The 18,355-nt window shown below is 37.7% G+C and overlaps 1 protein-coding gene across 2 annotated transcripts; it reads left to right on the top strand.

The window, feature by feature from the left end:
- Positions 1-6,904: 6,904 nt before the first annotated feature.
- LOC143616505 (putative NOT transcription complex subunit VIP2) lies at positions 6,905-18,342 on the top strand. Of its 2 annotated transcripts, none has more exons than XM_077089321.1 (14): positions 6,905-6,991; positions 7,100-7,217; positions 7,289-7,461; positions 8,042-8,090; positions 8,157-8,306; positions 8,806-9,009; positions 9,101-9,196; positions 10,450-10,538; positions 10,623-10,757; positions 11,625-12,038; positions 17,559-17,611; positions 17,692-17,733; positions 17,851-17,995; positions 18,080-18,342. In XM_077089321.1, the coding sequence occupies exons 1-14, from the start codon at positions 6,974-6,976 to the stop codon at positions 18,137-18,139; spliced, it is 1,746 nt and encodes a 581-aa protein (XP_076945436.1). In that variant the 5' UTR covers positions 6,905-6,973; the 3' UTR covers positions 18,140-18,342. The 2 variants fall into 2 exon arrangements, with proteins under 2 accessions (XP_076945436.1, XP_076945435.1); XM_077089320.1 differs by having other exon boundaries at positions 10,447-10,538.
- The last annotated feature ends 13 nt before the right edge of the window (positions 18,343-18,355 follow it).

Genomic DNA, 18,355 nt, shown 5'->3' with positions numbered 1-18,355 from the left:
TCAAATGACAGATGTCTGTCAAAAAGACATTTTACTGATAGGGGCATGCTACTTTGGGTATCATGAACCACCAGTCAAAGTGATAAAGTGATGGACCAGAAGAAGTGACATCCGCTATTTTAAATGGTGGGTCACACAAAAAATGTAATATATCCGTCGTTTCAAATGGTTGAACACCAGCTATTTGTCCAACACACCCAACGGAAACTAACAAGCCCTAGATGTAATCAGAGATCCGTCATTTGAAATGACTAATCACTTAGAAACCATTATCACTCTTTCTCTTTTCTATAAACCATTTCTAACTTCTTAAATTTCCTATTTTGAAAAAAAAAATCACAGTTTTTGAATTTTACGAATTTGTGTTGGTGGAAAATGCATCATATGTGACAATTCTGTTGGAACAAAATGGATGATATGAAAAAGAAATGAGTTTTTTTATCAAGTACAAAAATATATTTTTCATATTTTGAACACAGTTAAATTATATGTTACCGAGGTTAATATAATTGCTAACTATTTCGTTTGCGTTCTATGTTGTGAGTGCTTCGCAACAAACTAAACCATATCCAAAACAGATATAAGATGAATGAGATATCGATGTCTGAAGTTTGGTGTTTGGAATGTTAAAGTTACCTTTAACAAATAAAGTGAAAGAAGTGGGAACTTGTCTCACATTGGTGGAGAGACAAACCCTTGAATGGTAAGGTATGAGCACTCCTCACTTGATTATTTATATTTGAAACCTTCAGATATGCATGCGCGTGCGACCTTACAGCAAGCCAATTGTTAATATTTTTATAATGATGCGTCGGGTTCGGTCCTGAATTGATTTCTTGCGTTGTGCTGTTGGTGCGATCGTTCCGTATGTCCAGGTACTGGTCACGCGACGGTGTGGTGTGTTTGACTGGCCAGGACGCACAACTTTTCGGGAGCATTTTTGTGACGGTTGGGGTTATTCACTTAATGCAACATATGAAAGGTCGGGAGTTGTGACTATAATTTATTAAACTAATAATGGCTTTGAAGACACTTAATGACTATTTATTTCATTTTTAATTCTGTATCCAACTTAAAAGCCTCTCACCCACTGTATCAACAAGAGAAGTCATGTTTGAAAAAGATGCTTACACGATTACCAATTTACACCAAAATACAAACACTCATGCTTCCTTTTCTACTCCTATCTTTGAGTTTTCCAATTCTGGTGCTCTGTTCTCCTGGACAGTACTAACTGCTTCGGTTGCTGTATCATGAGAAAAATGTATTATCTTGGGAGATCCACAATCTATTTTAAGCCACCTGTGTTGAACACGAATCCTCAGCCCATTGACTGTTTTATTCGATTCCCTTGTACTCATTTTAATTAGTTATATATAGGGTAGAGGTGCACAAATCGGTTTTTTTGAAAAAACCGGTTCGGTTATTAACCGGACCGGTTTTTTTTATCCAGAAAAAAACCGGTTCGGTTAATAACCGGACCGGTTATTAACCGGTTTTTATTGCTGAAAACTCAAACCGGCCAAACCGGTTTGGACCGGTTTAAAAACCGGTTAGAACCGGTTATTAAACCGGTTTTTTATAACCGGTTTTTAATAACCGGTCTAACCGGTTAACCGGTTTTTTTTTTTTTTTTTTTTTTTTTTTTTTTTTTTTTTTTTTCTTTAGGGTTTAGGGTTTAGGGTTTCGTTGTTAGCATTCTTTGCTTGGAAGATTAAAAACACATAACTTTCATTTATAGCTTTTACATTAAAAATACAAACATTAAATCGTTATCGCATATTCGTAACTCAAAAATACAAACATTAAAGAATGCTTAGACACGATTACATTAACAAGTTGATGTTTGTTACTCATTTTCTTCGCTACCCGATCCCGAGCTATTCCTTAGGTAATCGTCGTACGCGGCTTCTTCATCGGTCATTGGTTGAATGTGTCCTTGATTGACCTCGTCTTCATACAAGGCCGCCTCATAGTCCATTTCCCCCTCGAGTGAGCGTTGATGTTGTGCCCTGTCTAAAGAGTCCAAGTAATCCTTGTAGCAAATCGACATCTCTACAGCTGCTGGAGTGAGTCGAGTCCTCCTAATCGATATAACCCTGCCAGAAACAGAAAAAGCAGACTCCGAAGCTACCGTGGAAGCTTGGACCGTTAGTAAATCTTTGGCCATGGCGGCGAGGATCGGAAACTCATCCTCCTTACCTCTCCACCAAGCCAGCAAATCAAGACTTCTAAATTCATCCGGAGTCATGTGTTTCACAAAGTTGGTACCACCATACCTTCCAAGTTCACTGCTTGGGGTGTTTACCCTTTGACGTTTACCGGCGTCTTCCCAAATCATGTAGTACATCCCCATTTCAAGGTCGGTTTGGGATTGGGATTGGGCAACAGCTCTTAACGAGTCATGAATTTGGGAAGACGACCCGTGTTTTGTAAGGTAAACATCATACATGTTTGCCAATGTGGTGTTGAAATCATTCTTTAAAGTTTGGCTATAATAGGGGTTTTGATCGTCGTTTAACCCTAGCTCATCACAAATTTTTTCTATTAAAGCTTCAACACCACCAACATTGATGCAAGGGTTTAACGCAGCCGCACAGGTCAAAACAGCGGGTAGTTGTTGAAAATATTTTATAAATTTTTCTTTCATTTTTGCACCCATATCAAAATAAGGTGCACCCCTACAATGAATTTCAGTCAACTTTGTGCACATGACAGCAATTTTTGGTAAAGCAATGGGGCTTGTTGGATAGTAAACCCCGGATAAACTAGTTGTGCAAGATTTAAAAATTTGAAGAACCTCCGTAACGATCTCAATCAATAACCAGTTTCTAGGATCGTACGGTGCACATTTACCCCTACTTGACATTATTTGATGAAACGCAACTAGTGATTCTTTTTGTTGGATGGCTTTCTCAAACATATCACAAGTCGAGTTCCATCTTGTTGGACAATCCCAATTGGGCCCCAACCATTGACAATTAGCTTCATCACAAAATTTTTTGTATCTTGAAAATGTTTTATTGTTGCTAAAAACATCTCGTAACATTCTTTTAAAATTGTTTCTTTGCGTTTCGATCACGTTTAACCCATCTTGCACGGCCAAGTTGATAATATGTGCAATGCATCGGCTATGAAAAAACGCTCCATCACAAATAGGTTTATACTTTAATTTTAAATGGCCAACCGCGGCCGTATTGTTGGACGCGTTATCAAACGATATTGAAAAGATTTTATCTTCAATCTTGTATTGTCGAATGACTTTATCCAAGAGTTTAAAAATATTTCTACCCGTGTGCGGGTAATCAAACAATTGAAACGCAACGGTTCGTTTCATCATTTGCCACGACCGGGGGTCAACCCAATGAGCCGTCACACAAATGTATGAGTCGGGCGAACCATTAGGTACCGACCACACATCCGTTGTTAAGTTCACACCAGTTTGTAAGTTTGAAAAGTATGAAATTAGTTCGGATTTAGCGTTTTTCCATGCTTTAAGCATATCTCTTCTAAGGGTCGAACGACTTACGTGTTGGTAGCGTGGTTGAACATACTTTTGCATCATCTCCGTGAATTGAGGGTTGTCGAAGTGGTTGAAAGGAAGTGATTGTTGAATCACAAAGTTGCCAAACTGTTGACGTACCGCTTCAAGGTCGTACGTAAACACCGTTCCTTGATTCGTCATCTCCGGCTGCGAACTACTTCCGGATTCGTCCTTCAAGACCTTGCAAGAGGGCCTTTCTACATGAGCTCTTAAACTGGAGTTTGCTTCTTTGTTATAAAACTTCAAACAATGTTTGCATCTAGCTTTTTGGGTTCCGTTAGACATTTCGCATAGGTCGAAATGTTGCCAAATATCTTGGTTTCGTTTCGTGGGGATGACCCGAACGACGGTTTCTCCCGTGTTCGAGGCACCCATGTTGACCGATGAAGCAGCACTTTGGGAGGCCATGATAATCGACTACGAATTAAGAGTGGTATACTCGAGTATGAAATAAACGACTACGAAAGAAGAGCGTTTGGAGTTATAATCGCGTATGAAATAAACGTTTAGAGCTTTTGGAGTTGTATAATCAAGTGTGATCTAACCAATACCCAACCTAAACTATATATAGATGTTTGTGGGGGTAAAAAAACCAAAAAAACGGCTAAAAAAACGGGCAAAAAAAAAAAAAACGGCTATAAAGCCGTTTGGTAACGTTCGAAAACCGGTTTAACCGGTTAACCGGTTATTAAAAAACCGGTTAACCGGTTTTTTTATAACGGCTATAAACCGGTTATTTTAAAAACCGGTTAACCGGTTTTTTAATAACCGGTTATTAAAAAAAACCGGTTTTTTTTATAACCGGTTATAAAACCGGTTTTGGCTCCAAAAAGTATAACCGATACGTAAACCGGTTACGTAAACCGGTCAAACCGGTTTTTAAAAAAACCGGTTTTTAAAAAACCGGTTTTCCGGTTAACCGCCCAAACCGGTTCCGTAACCGGTTTTTTTGAACACCTCTAATATAGGGCTGTAAACGAACCGAACGAACACGAACAGGGCCTTGTTCATGTTCGTTCGTTCGTTAAGAAAATAATGTGTTCACGAACGGTTCACAAACACTTACTGAACGAGATTTTATGGTCGTGTTCGTTCATTAAGGAGATGAATGTGTTCACGAACACAATCGAACATAAATAAAAATCAATAGAGCCAAGAAATTGAGACCAGCATATTTATCAATGTGAATAATTAAAGTCTATAAACAAATCAAACATACACAAACAAGGGTATGTTCTTGTTCGCTCATTTAACTTTAAATGAATACGAACACTTAATCGAACAAATATTTATATTCATTTTCGTTTATTTAAGAAAATGAACATTTGTGTTCATTTATGTTCATTTGTTTATAATCTCAACGAACATAACTGAACAAAGATAAACAAATATAAATGAGCATAGATGACAAATGTAAATGAACACAAACAAGCATAAACGAACGTAAATTAAAACAATTAAATGAACTCAAATTAAAAAATGTAAAAACCTTTAATTAGATTACTCATCTAGATAATAAGTAATTATTTTCTATTAATACATAAACGGACATAAATAAACAGATACAAACGAACATAAACGAGCGTTCGTGAACATAAATGAACGAACGGAACATGTGTTCATGTTCGTTCGTTTAATTAAACGAACACAAATATTTTGTTCGTGTTTGTTCGTTTATTAAATAAACGAACTTCCTGTCGAACGGTTCACGAATAATTCACGAACATTTGGTTCGTTCACAGGAGTTATATAAACACGGTGTGTGTAAGATAATATAACTCGAGGACTAAAACCGTAATTTACGCAAATAATATTAAAAAGGAAAAAAAAAGTATAATAAGATGCCAAAAGAGGGGCCTAGTGGGTTGGTGATGTTGGAAAATCGAAGCAAGTAAAGTACGTTGTTCCATATAATAAAACCACCACCGAACAAGAGCAAGAAGAAGATCAATCAATCGCGAGTGACTGTTGTGTTTACTTTGCATTCTTCATCGATCAATCAATCAGTCGGTATATTATATATTTAATCCATCAGTTTCAATCAACTACCAATTATTAGGTTAAAGTAAGTGAATCAATGATCTTCGAATAATGCACAAATTGTTGATTCTTAGCTTTAATCTGTTAGATGCGAAATGTAGTTTATAGGTTTTCAGTTTATTTCACTGATTTTTTAAAACATCTTTTTGCTATTAATTTATTTCAACCTGTCTTTTGGAGTTCTGGTAATTTATTTGATACTATTTTATAAATTTACAATTTCCAAGTGTTCCAGTTTGCTGTAAATAGCAGTTGAACTTTAGCTTACTCGCAACTCATTAAGAGTAGCTTCACTATTCTATAAATTTTAAAGCAAAGGGCGTGATTCATTATACCAAGTTAAGAATTCAGATGCCATTCTAAATGCGAAACTGGTTTAGCGTTTATAAGTTGTAACTGACTTCTGTTATCTTATTGTGCTTGAAAAATATATGTTTCCAAATATTATGGATCATCCACTAGAAGTCATTTTGAGCCATTAAGATATGCTAAAAAGAACGTGAAAAACTTAAATTCATGGAGGAGTAAGGAGTTATAAACATATCTTTTTAGTTTTTAACATCATAAATGTTTGATTGTTATATGCCGAATTGTGGATATGTTGCATGTATCATTTATATCACGATGGAGAAATATGCAACACATTTTAACAATAAACAATCTAGTAATTCTCATGTGCCTTCAAATTGTTTTTTTTTCTTTTTCATGTTTTCTCAAGCCGTATACTTGTTTTGTCGTGTTATTACACCCAACATATTTCTACAAGTCGACAAAGGTGTGTGTGACCTTATTATCTGACTATGTATTCCCCTTATAACCAATAAAGGAAAAAACCTATTTCTGTAACAGATCTTTTTTTTTTCTTCAACTATCATGAGCAACCTTTTGTGACAATTCTGGTAATTTGTTGAAAAGTTGATCTCTTTGAGAGCTTTAGAGTTTAGACTATTCTAAGGCATATACATTGGTTTTGTTAAAGAGTAGGAATATTTTTTTGAATAATAAGGTTTATATTTAGGACTTATTCTCTTCCTTATATAGAGTCTAGCATGCGAATATATGTGCGCGCGTAATCATGTATATTGTTGAGTTAATTCATATCATTATTGTTAAACTTTTCATAACGATCTGGTGTGTGCCCCGAAGACTAGGAATAACAAGTGTTAAGATTGGCGAGCATAGTAACATAGTAGTGTCCCATTCAAGCTCGTTACTGCAGCAAAATAGGGCCATCAGTCACATATTTATAAGTTATCATGTAGCTTTATTAATCTCCGCGCATTTCTACTCTTTCTTATTTCAGAGTTAGTGGTGCTGCAATATTAAAATCCTAAGCAACGATACTCGGGAGGAATGATTTAAAGCCTTTTGTCTTGGTTTTCCTCAACAATGTCTGGGATACTTAATGTATTTATCTGTTCTCTGCTTTTGTCTTTTTTATACTGGTTTCTATAGATATCATGCATTTGCATTACTGTTAATTTTTGTATTCTCCATTTGTTTTTTGGTTTTCAGTCTGGTGTGAATGGCTCAACATCAACTTTTCCAGACGCTACTGGAAGAGCTTTTAATACAGCATTTTCTTCTCAGATAGGTTCTTCTGCTGCTGATATGAATCAAAACGATGGAATAGGTATGCTAAAGTTTTTCAACTTTTTACTCGTTTAATTCTTAGATGACTTTTTTACACTCCGCTTGTTAAAGATTTACTAGGGTTACGTAGTATAAATGGGAACTTCAACATTCCCAGCATGCCAGGGGCATATACGCCAAGAAACTCTGGATTAAATGGTCTTTTGAATGGTGTACAGCAACCTACAGGAAGTATATCTAATGGACGATATGCAGTAAACAATCTTCCTGTTGCACTTTCTCAGGTACTATACTTTTAAATTTCAATTTTGTCAATTATAAGTCATTCATTATTACCATTATAATGGAGTGGAGGGAAGAAATAAACAAAAAATATGTTCTTTGTTTGTTTATTTGTATTAAATGTAACTTTATGAACTTTTTTCATACTATGTTAGCCTGTTGAGTTAATTACATGGATGCCTTCCTTGGGATGTGGCAAGGCCATCTTGTGGATTTGGTCCCAACTATTTTGCCACAATGTAATATGTTTAGTTGGAGCATCAACAGACGTTGAAAATGATTGTTGCGTTTATGTGAAATGACCATTTTACCCTTTTGCTTTAAAAAAAATGCCCAAATCAGAAGTGTGTGTTGTGGTCATTTCACGTTGTCTTAACGACCATTTTTAATGTCTGTTGGTGTTAAGTATCAAACGTGATACAGTGTGTAAACGGTTTGGGGCCAAATCTGTAACTTCTCAAAGAAAGGACCAAATCTGTAATTTCAATCAACTCTATAATGTATTATCTCATATTTCTTAATTATATGACTGTGCTGACTTTAATGTGCACATTGCTTTTGTGTGTGCTTACGTGGATTAAGCATTCTGCTGTCAGCTCTCTTGGACTTTCTGGGATTACAAACAATGGAGGTACGGTGTGGTATCGGTTTAACTAAAGTTTTTGCATTTTTTGTTATTCTTAATGTATAATTTCAGGTTCATGTATAGGTCAAAGTTTAGGAAACAGAGAACACATGATGAGCTCAATGGCAATGAATAACCTTGTTAATGGTGGAAACATTGGGAGAAGTTTAACTTCCGGTGGACTTAACATGCCTGCGGTGGCTTCTCGCTTGAATCTAACTGGTAAAAGTTGGACCAAAACATGTTACAAAATCTCTATTTTTGAAAATTAGTTAGTAACTTGGTGTACGCCCTGCTTGCGGTGCGCACATATAATGTATATATGTGTGAACCCTTGGGTGGGCAAAAGTAAAATTGCACTAATTTTGACGTTATTTTACTAATCACGTGAAAATAACGTTAAAAGTGGCGGAAGGTTAATCAGGCATCATGTGGTGGCGTTGATAGCCGAAAGACAAGGGCACATGCACCAATCAGCCGGTGTCCCGAGGATTGAGTGTTATGTGTCTTATGTCCAAGGCTTGATTCAAAACTACTATCGAGCCGGGGGTCTCACCGGAAGCAGCCTCTCTATCCCTATGGGATAGAGGTAAGGCTGTCTACATCTTACCCTCCTCAGACCCTACCATAGCATTGCTATTGGTGGGATATACTGAGTACGATGATGATGATGATGAGTTAGTAACTTGGTGTGTTGTTTGAATGACATGTGGAACTTTAGCACCGCAGATGGCATCTCTGTTAGGAAATTCTTACTCTGGTGGTGGAGGGCAACTTTCACAAAATCAATTTCAAGCGGGGAATAATCACTTAAATTCAATGGCTTTATTATCTGAGTTGAATCGTGACCATTCGTTTGACATGAATGATTTCCCTCAGTTAAGTGGACATCTTAGCTCTGCTGGTGGTTCTCAAAGACAGTTAGGTATTATGGCTATATGATACGTGCATCATCTTTGTGTTTAATCTTTTTCATTGATTAACACAGAGTAATGTTTTTGACTATTGTTATGTAGGCGGTTTGACACGTCGACAAAGTGTGGGATTTATGCAACAAAACCAAGAATTTAGCATCCAAAATGAAGATTTTCCAGCTTTACCTGGATATAAAGGTATGCTAGTCATCTTCTCTATCTTTCTTGCAACTAGAATTTGTTATAGGAGACTATGATTCAAGACGGACTTGCAGTATATATTAAATGTCAGATGGAAAATAGTTTAATGATCAAATTATTGCCTTTGAATGGTGGCATTGGTACCTTTTACATGTGTTAAAGACTTGAAGGCAACGGAAGGACTATTATTACAAACCAGAAAATGTATGATAACATATACTGAAATACTCCTTCTCCATATAGTAAGTTTATGCAAAGTTGCAAACACACTTAAGTTTCGGTAGACTAGTTTAAGATAAAAATACAATATAGTCATGGTCAAATAGTCAATGTGATTATCTGGCAGTCTGACGTGTCTCAAGATGACAGAAAGCTCAAATCGTACCGACACTCAAACCGTCCACGTGTAGCATGTTAAGAGAAAGCTCCAAAATTCACCGAGCACGCTGATCTTCTGAGAAACCTAAAGTTTTGATCACCATTTATTTTCCCTTTTAGAGACTCACTTTACCTTCTTCACCTGAAACTCCATTTGGGGAAAACTTTAATCCAAGAATCTCTTGTTACATTTATGTATATATCATTTACCTTATGGAGGCTTGGAAACAAATCGCGTGGAGGGATATATTAAAGCCCTAATTTTTCATTTTGCGTGATAGAAGTATAACAGTCCTGGTTTTCTTCAAGGCAGTTTCGATTGTTTGATTACTGATCTATCGGTTTCAAAGTAATATCCTGTCCCATTTTGAAAATATGGGAGGTATGCTTATTATTGTGCATTCATAATCAAATAGAAAACTAGATCCTGTTTCAAACTATTCTAGTATCAAGGATTTACCCCATATTTCCCATTTTGGATCTGATAGTCCTGTGCCTATACTTAATGATGATTAATTTTTTAAAGATTTGAGGTATCCTGATATTGAAAGGGCTGCAATGTTTTAACTTGTTCCCAATTGTTTTGGTTCTTAATATTTGGTTTAGTCCCTTATATATGTCGAATTTTTGAATAAATTGTTGAGCATAATCAAGAGTAAAAACATTTGTACTCAAAACTGGCTTACTAAAAGCTGAACTGTTGGAGTGGTGTTACAATCCATTAGTATTATTATGATTACAGCTGTTCTCCTAACGTAGTTTTTTAAACACAGATGGAATTATTGTGATTAAACTTTCTATTTGTATTATTATAATCAAGAATCTAAAAATTTATACTTAAACTGTTACGAATAAGCCATTTTTTATAGCAGGTGGCAATGAGTTTCCGGTTAATATGCACCAGAAAGAACAGCTTCGTGATAATGCAGTGTCTATGATGCAATCTCAGCAACATTTGCCTGTAGGCCCCACTGTGAATAGTTTATACTGCACCAAGTTTCTCATAAAAACAGCTAACTAATACTACTTTAATCTTGATTGTTAGGTCGGAAGATCGACTATATTCAGTTTAGGAGGAGGTGCATATTCATCGCATCAACAGCAGCAGCATGCTCCAGTTAATGGTGGTGGGTCCTACATTCCTACAAACGGTCAAGACCTTCATTTTCATGGTTCTGAGGTGATTTATACTCCCATTACAAGCTTACTTTCAATTTTGATGCAACATTTGTTACTGGTCTATTTTTACGATGTCGATAATCCTCAACTGGAGGTCATAATTTTGATGCATTTTTTTATGAATGGGTCGATCTGAGTTATGTTTTATCTCTCATTGGGTCAAACAGGGAAAATAAAACGTTAATTTTTAAAATGAAACGGGTTATAAGTCGGCTAAAGTTCATTCTTATTGCATAAACTCGGCTCGTTTCAAGCTCATTTTCTAAAGCTTGAGTTCGTCTCGTTTATTATTTACTAATTAACTTGTATTTTTATATAATTGTTAAATATTTTTTAATATAAATTTTATATTTTACATAATATATGCTATTTAGTTATCATAATTCATGTATAATAAATATTATTATATAAACATATATCTAATATGTTAAATACAAATTATATAAATAATAGGCTCGTTTAGGCTCGCGAGCCAGCTTAAGCTCGATAAGTGAAGCTTGGGCTCGTGCTCGTTTATTAAACTAATTTGTTGCAAGGCTCGAGCTCGTTGAAGCTCGGCTTGGTTCGAGCTTTTAACGAGCTGATCTTGAGTAGCTCGCGAGCTCGCTTGGCTAGTTTACACCTGTATTCCCAAATCATTTATTTATAGATTAGTTTTTATGGAAATAATGCAATATTTGTAATCACATTCAGTACTAATTATTTATATGAAAAGTTAAATTTATCTAACAGAAGGTGTTTTGGGCCAACATGACCCATTACTACCCACCCATTTTTCGCATGTATTTTGAACACATTTAGAGCATTAGTTCTATAAATCTGTTAAATAGTCTAAACCTCTTACATACTAATATACTAATTCTTGCAGACAAGAAACTCGGGAATGCTTGCCACTGGCTCAAGGCCTGTAAATCTATCCAACACAGTGCCAGGTGGTGGGTCCTATGATCAACTGATGCAACAGTATCAACACTTTCAGAAACAGTCACAGATACGCCACGTCAGCCCATTTAGAGACCCGGATCTGAAGCCCACACAGCTATCCCAATCTGCTGCTGATAGATTTGGGTTGTTAGGGTTATTAAACGTCATAAGGATGAATAATCCTGATTTGACCCCACTTGCTTTGGGTATTGACCTGATGACACTCGGTCTAAACTTGAATTCCCCTGATAATCTTTACACGAAGTTTTCCTCTCCGTGGTCTGAGGAAGCTGCAAAGGGAGAGCCCCATTACTCTATTCCTGAGTGCTTCAATACCAAACCACCGGCTCCTCTAAATGTGAGATTTTCTTAATTTGGGTTATGTTTTATTTATAACGGGTCAAATGGGTTGAAAGTAGGGGCATAAACGGGCCGAGCCGAGTTGAAACTCGTATAAGCTCGAGCTTGGCTTGAGCTTTGCTTGTTTATTATTTATTAATGAATTTATTATTTGTTATATATATATTTATAATTATAGATATAGTTTTTGTGTATAAAGTAATATTTACATTGTCTAGTTATTTTTTTATCATAATATTATATATACTAATAATTAATTAATTAGTATGCAAATATGTATATGATGTATTACATAAAGTTACATAAATGATCGGTTCATTTAGGCTCAGGAGCCTACTTGAGCTCGACAAGTGAAGCTTGGGCTCAAACTTGTTTATTAAACAAGCTTATTACCAGGCTTGAGTTTAGGCTTTCAAGCTTTTAGCGAGCCAATCTTGAGTAGCTCGCCAGTGGGGTGTGTTAATAGTATATTTAGTTAGTAGTCCTTGCATGTAAACTAGTATTTACATGCAGGTCCTTGCATGTAAACTAGGTACCTATGTAATTGTTATTTATCAAGAGCCCCCTCTCCACCATTATAAATAGAGTGGCTCTCTTCTTGTATAATCATCAAGTAATCAATAAAATACCAGTCTCTTTTACATGGTATCATAGCTAGAGCTCTTGGTACAAACCCCTGTCTGAATATCAATTCCCGTTTAAGTTCCAGAAGTTCAAGACCTGCTACTTTTCACCATCACTGTTCATCACTTACTGTTCATCCCTGCTACTGTTCACTCCTGTTCCAGTTTCGGCCAAAACCGTTTATCTCACCTCCACCACCACTGAACTCGTCACCCCTCGACTTGCCGACCCTAAAAAAAATCACTGCCGCACCACCACTGACGCGCCACCACGCGCCGCCGCCATTTGCAGCCGCTCTCCCATGCGCTGGCGCGTGAAGGAGCGTGCGACGCCGCTGCAGCCGGTTTTTCTTCCAGTACTGTCGGAATAATATTCCGACTAACCTCCTGCTCCGCAACCGCCTTTCGCCGTCTGCCACCACCACCTTCTGCCATCACCCGCCACCTGCTGTTCCGACAAGTTTTATTTCAAACCTAAATCAGTTCTGGTCCACGTTGTGCGTTTCGGTTCCACAAATATTGTTTGAAATCACCTGCCTAGTTTTGAGTTTGTTGGGTATTGTCAAGTTCACCATCACTTGTTCCCAATTCCGTCTTTTACAATGGAAGAGAAATACACCTGTACATTTACTAAAGATGAGTATGATTTGCTACAACGGTTGCTTACCTCTCATTCGTTTGGACCTCAAACCAACTCGGCACATTCGGGTAAGTTTTCATGCCTCGACTTTTCGTGGGTAATCGATTCTGGAGCCACACATCACATGACTGGGAATCGAGGTATTTTATCTAGCTTGCATCATGTTTCTCATGCATCGGTTCGTCTTGCGGATGGATCTTCAAGCCCCGTACATGGCATAGGATCCATCAATAACTCGAAAGCCTTAAACATGTCTTCTATCCTTTTCGTTCCTACATTTCCTACAAGCCTTTGTTCCGTTAGTCAAATTACCAAACAAAACAATTGTTCAGTAACCTTTTACCCAACTCACCGTGTCTTTCGGGAACTAGGAACAAACTAGATAATTGGTACCGGTTTTGAATCAGGAGGCCTCTACTGTATGTCACCACTATCATACCCTACAGCAAACTTATGTGATTCCGCTGTTAGGGAGACTCACTGTCGGTTAGGCCATCCTTCTGTAACAGTTCTAAGGAAAATGAGACCAGATATTTCTATTCCTAATGATTTTCATTGTGAGTCGTGTCAACTTGGTAAACACACCAGGCGTCCCTATCCTCCTAGAGTGTCTAATCGAGTCAGTTGTTTTGAACTTTTGCATTTTGATGTATGGGGTCCTTGCCCTACTAAATCTACATTGGGTTTTGAATATTTTGTTACATTTATTGATGACTATTCTCGTGCTACTTGGGTTTATTTATTGAAATCTCGTAGTGAGGTGTTTTCCACCTTTCGTGAATTTCATGCTCATGTTCAAAACCAGTTTAACACATCAATTAAGACTCCACGGTCTGATAATGCAAAAGAATATTTTTCCGCCGAATTCTCTTCGTACTTAAACACCCATGGCATTATTCATGAATCCTCGTGTGCGTATGCATCCCAACAAAATGGTGTCTCTGAATGCAAGAATCGTCACCTATTGGATGTTGCTCGCACAATTATGTTCCAATCTCGTGTTCCACATCGCTTCTGGGGGACGCCGTTCTCACTGCCACATATCTGATAAACCGCATGCCCACATCCGTTCTTCATGGTAAAACACCATTCTCTATCCTTTTTCCTACAGGCACTCCATTTCCTCTTGCACCTAAAGTCTTTGGTTGTGTGGCCTATGTTCATGATCATCGTCCGAAGGCCACTAAACTTGACCCCCGAGCTATCCATTGTGTCTTTCTTGGTTACTCACGGGTTCAAAAGGGGTATCGGTGCTATAGCCAATCCCTTCACCGGTACTTTACTAGTGCCGATGTCACCTTTCATGAGTCATGTCCCTACTTTCTCGAGCCTTCCACTCCTGTTTCTGACCCTTTCCCAGACCTTGATTTACCCACCTCCACCTTCATCCTCACCTTTCCCATTCCTAGTGTACCAGATCCCCCGGCCTTCACTGCTTCTGATCATGCTTCTCCCACGGGTCCACCGACAGAACCTCCACCCTTACTTTTCACATATAGTTGTCAACATCGTAATCACTCGTCACAGCATCCTGATTCCCATCCGGACCATGATATGTCGTCACAGCCTGAACCCTCACCACTCACTCCCGAACCCACTTCTACCTCCACTACACCATATGATCCTCCAGGTGCTCCTTTTCCCGATATACCTATCGCCTTTTACAAAGAACCTTGAAGTTGCGCCCGTTACCCGATTCAGGATTATGTTGCCTATTCTCACATGTCCCTTGAATCTCATGCCTACACCACTACCCTTGATTCCTACCCAATTCCTAGGAATGTGATGACAGCTCTTGCTCATCGAGGATGGAGGCAGGCTATGGAGGAGGAAATTGGGGCTCTTAGATTCAATCATACATGGGATCTTGAAACGCTTCCTGTTGGGAAGCGTGTTGTTGGTTGTCGTTGGGTATTCACAGTCAAACTACACCCGGATGGCTCTTTACATCGCTTAAAGGCGCGGTTGGTCGCCAAAGGTTATTCTCAGGCATATGGCATTGATTATGATGAAACTTTCTCGCCGGTTGCTAAAATGCCATCTGTCCGTATTTGCATTGCCCTTGCTGCCATTAGTCATTGACCGCTCCACCAGCTTGATGTCAAGAACGCCTTCCTTAATGGTATTCTTGAGGAGGAGGTATATATGGAGCAGCCACCAGGGTTTATAGGGTTTATTGTTGAGGAGGAGGCCTCAAAAGTTTGCAGACTACGTCGTTCTCTCTATGGTCTTAAACAGTCTCCCAGGGCATGGTTTGGTCGATTCTCTAGTGATATGGGACAGTTTGGGATGACTCGTAGTGCATACGATCATTCTGTCTTCTTTAGACATCAAAAAGGGAAAAGAATTATTGTAGTTGTTTATGTGGATGACATCATAATCACAGGCGATGATGAGACCGGGATCACCGAACTGAAACAGTTTCTTCAGTCTCAGTTTCAGGTGAGCGACTTAGGTCGGTTGAGGTACTTCCTTGGTATAGAGGTATCTTGCTCTCCACAAGGAATACTTCTCTCTTAACGAAAGTATGTCCTTGATATGTTAACTGAATGTGGCTTGCTGGGTTGCAAGCCAGTTGATACCCCAATGCTTTCGACAAAGAAGTTCCTCTCGAAAGAAGGGGATCCGATGAAGGATCCTGAGCGATACAGACGATTGGTTGGTAAACTTAATTATTTAACTGTCACACGACCGGATATTTCTTTTACTGTCAATGTTCTGAGCCAATTCATGGCTGAACCATACACCAGTCACTCACTAGCTGGGATGCTGCTCTTCGTGTCTTAAGATATCTCAAGGCCGCACCAGGCCTTGGCATCCTATATTCTGATCAGGGTCATTGTCGAGTAGGAGCTTTCACGGAAGAAGGAGATGGTCGGATATCGGGTTTCTCGGACACAGATTGGGCAGGTTGTTCGATTTCACGACGTTCTACTACCGGGTATTGTGTGTTTGTCGGAGGAAATCTTGTATCATGGAAAAGTAAGAAACAACACACGGTATCTAGATCGAGTGCTGAATCGGAGTATAGAGCCATGGCAGATGTAACATCGGAAATGACATGGATTCGTCGTCTTCTCATGGAACTCGGGGTTGTTTCTAAAGACTTGATGCGGCTATACTGTGACAACCAATCAGCTATACATATAGCAAAGAATCAAGTCTTTCATGAAAGAACAAAGCATATTGAGGTTGATTGTCACCTCATCAGAGATCGGATAACTGGCACAAAAAAGGATCCTCCATCCATTCAGCTTATTCATGTTAAGACAGAATTCCAGCTTGCAGAAATCCTTACCAAACCTCTCCGGAAAGCCCAGATTGAGTTCATTTGTAACAAGTTGGGCATGATAAACATCTATGCTTCAACTTGAGGAAGAGTGTTAATAGTATATTTAGTTAGTAGTCCTTGCATGTAAACTAGGCACCTACCTATGTAATTATTATTTATCAAGAGCCCCCTCTCCACCATTATAAATAGAGTGGCTCTCTTCTTGTATAATCATCAAGTAATCAATAAAATACCAGTCTCATTTACAACAGGGTGTAAACGAGCCAAGCCACTCGTGAGCTGCTTGAGATCAGCTCGCTAAAAGCTCGAGTCAAACCGATCTTTAGCGAGCTCGAGCCTAAATATAAGCTTGTTTAATAAATGAGCCTAAGCTGCATTTATCAAGCTTGAGCTGGCCCGCGAGCTTAAACGAGCCTATTATATATAACTATTTTAAATATATTAAATATATATTTATACAATACTTTTAATTATACACAAAATTACGATAGCAAATATTATAAATAATATAATATTATTTCAAATCTAAAAATTATATTTAAAATATTAAAAAAACAATAATAAATGTTTATAAATTATTTGATACATAATAACGAACCGAGCTCGAGCTTTAGAAATAGAGCTCGAAACTCGCCGAGCTCAAGTTTTCGTAGGTTAAACGAGCCAAGCCTGATTGTTTACACCCTACTCATGAGCGGCTTGGCTTGTTTACACTCCTAGTTGCAAGTGACCCAATATATAACGCATAAAATCTTCCAAATCATTTTGCTAAGCAAAATAAAATTGTTATTGATATAATGTAATTATCAAAATGTATTTTACACTAATTTATATAATTTTTTTTTGGAGAGTGAGTGTGCCGGAATTGGGTCAAGCCAGACCGACCTGCTCATATTGCCACCTTTACTGATAAACTTTAGATGCTTGCTTCAATGGGTCTAACTATTTCGTTGTTTAACGCAGCAAGATGGCTTCTCAAGATTTTCTCCCGAGACTCTGTTTTATATCTTCTACAGGTGACATTTTCTCTTTTCTTCCTAATATTTGTTTTGTCGTATGATTTTTCAGACAGTTAATGTTTACTCTCGTTTTACAGCATGCCAAAGGACGAGGCTCAGTTGTTTGCAGCTAATGAACTGTATGTATCCCTCTTCACATCTTTTGTCGTGTATTTATGATACTTTGGATACTTTTTTTCAAAACTTGTTTTTTGCTCATAAATAAACTTAAACGTGCATATGACATTGTGTTGCAGACACAACAGAGGATGGTTTTACCACAGAGAGCTGCGTCTATGGTTTTCTAGGGCTCCAAACATGGAACTACTAGTGAAGACAAGCACATATGAAAGAGGTTGTTACTACTGTTTCGATCCCAACTCATGGGAAACAATTCGAAAGGTACACGCTTAAAAGAATGAGTATATATATATATATATATATATATTTTAAATAATTACTATGATGACAAGTTTAATATTGCAGGACAACTTTGTGGTTCAATATGAAATGGTAGAAGACCGACCGGTGGTCCCCCGTCATTAGTTTATGATAATCTAAGTAAGAGAAGTTGGGGAGTTAAATCTTTTGGAAGTTATACTAGAACTAAGAACGTAAGTAGATCCAAGTGGCAGGGTGCATAATGCATAAAGTTTACTAAGCTATGTGATATGTTTAAATCTTTTTGTATTTTAGTCCTTGGTTACAAATCTATTAGAAATCACAAAAATGTTGGTATTTTGAATTTTGTTTTTTATGGTT

The sequence above is a fragment of the Bidens hawaiensis genome, unplaced genomic scaffold (genome assembly GCF_021521415.1).
Source record: "Bidens hawaiensis isolate Kalapana, Puna unplaced genomic scaffold, B.hawaiensis_p1.1 tig00002306_1, whole genome shotgun sequence".
NCBI lineage: Eukaryota > Viridiplantae > Streptophyta > Magnoliopsida > Asterales > Asteraceae > Bidens > Bidens hawaiensis.
The sequence above is the reverse complement of the archived record's forward strand: the minus strand, read 5'-3'. Positions and strand labels throughout refer to the sequence as shown.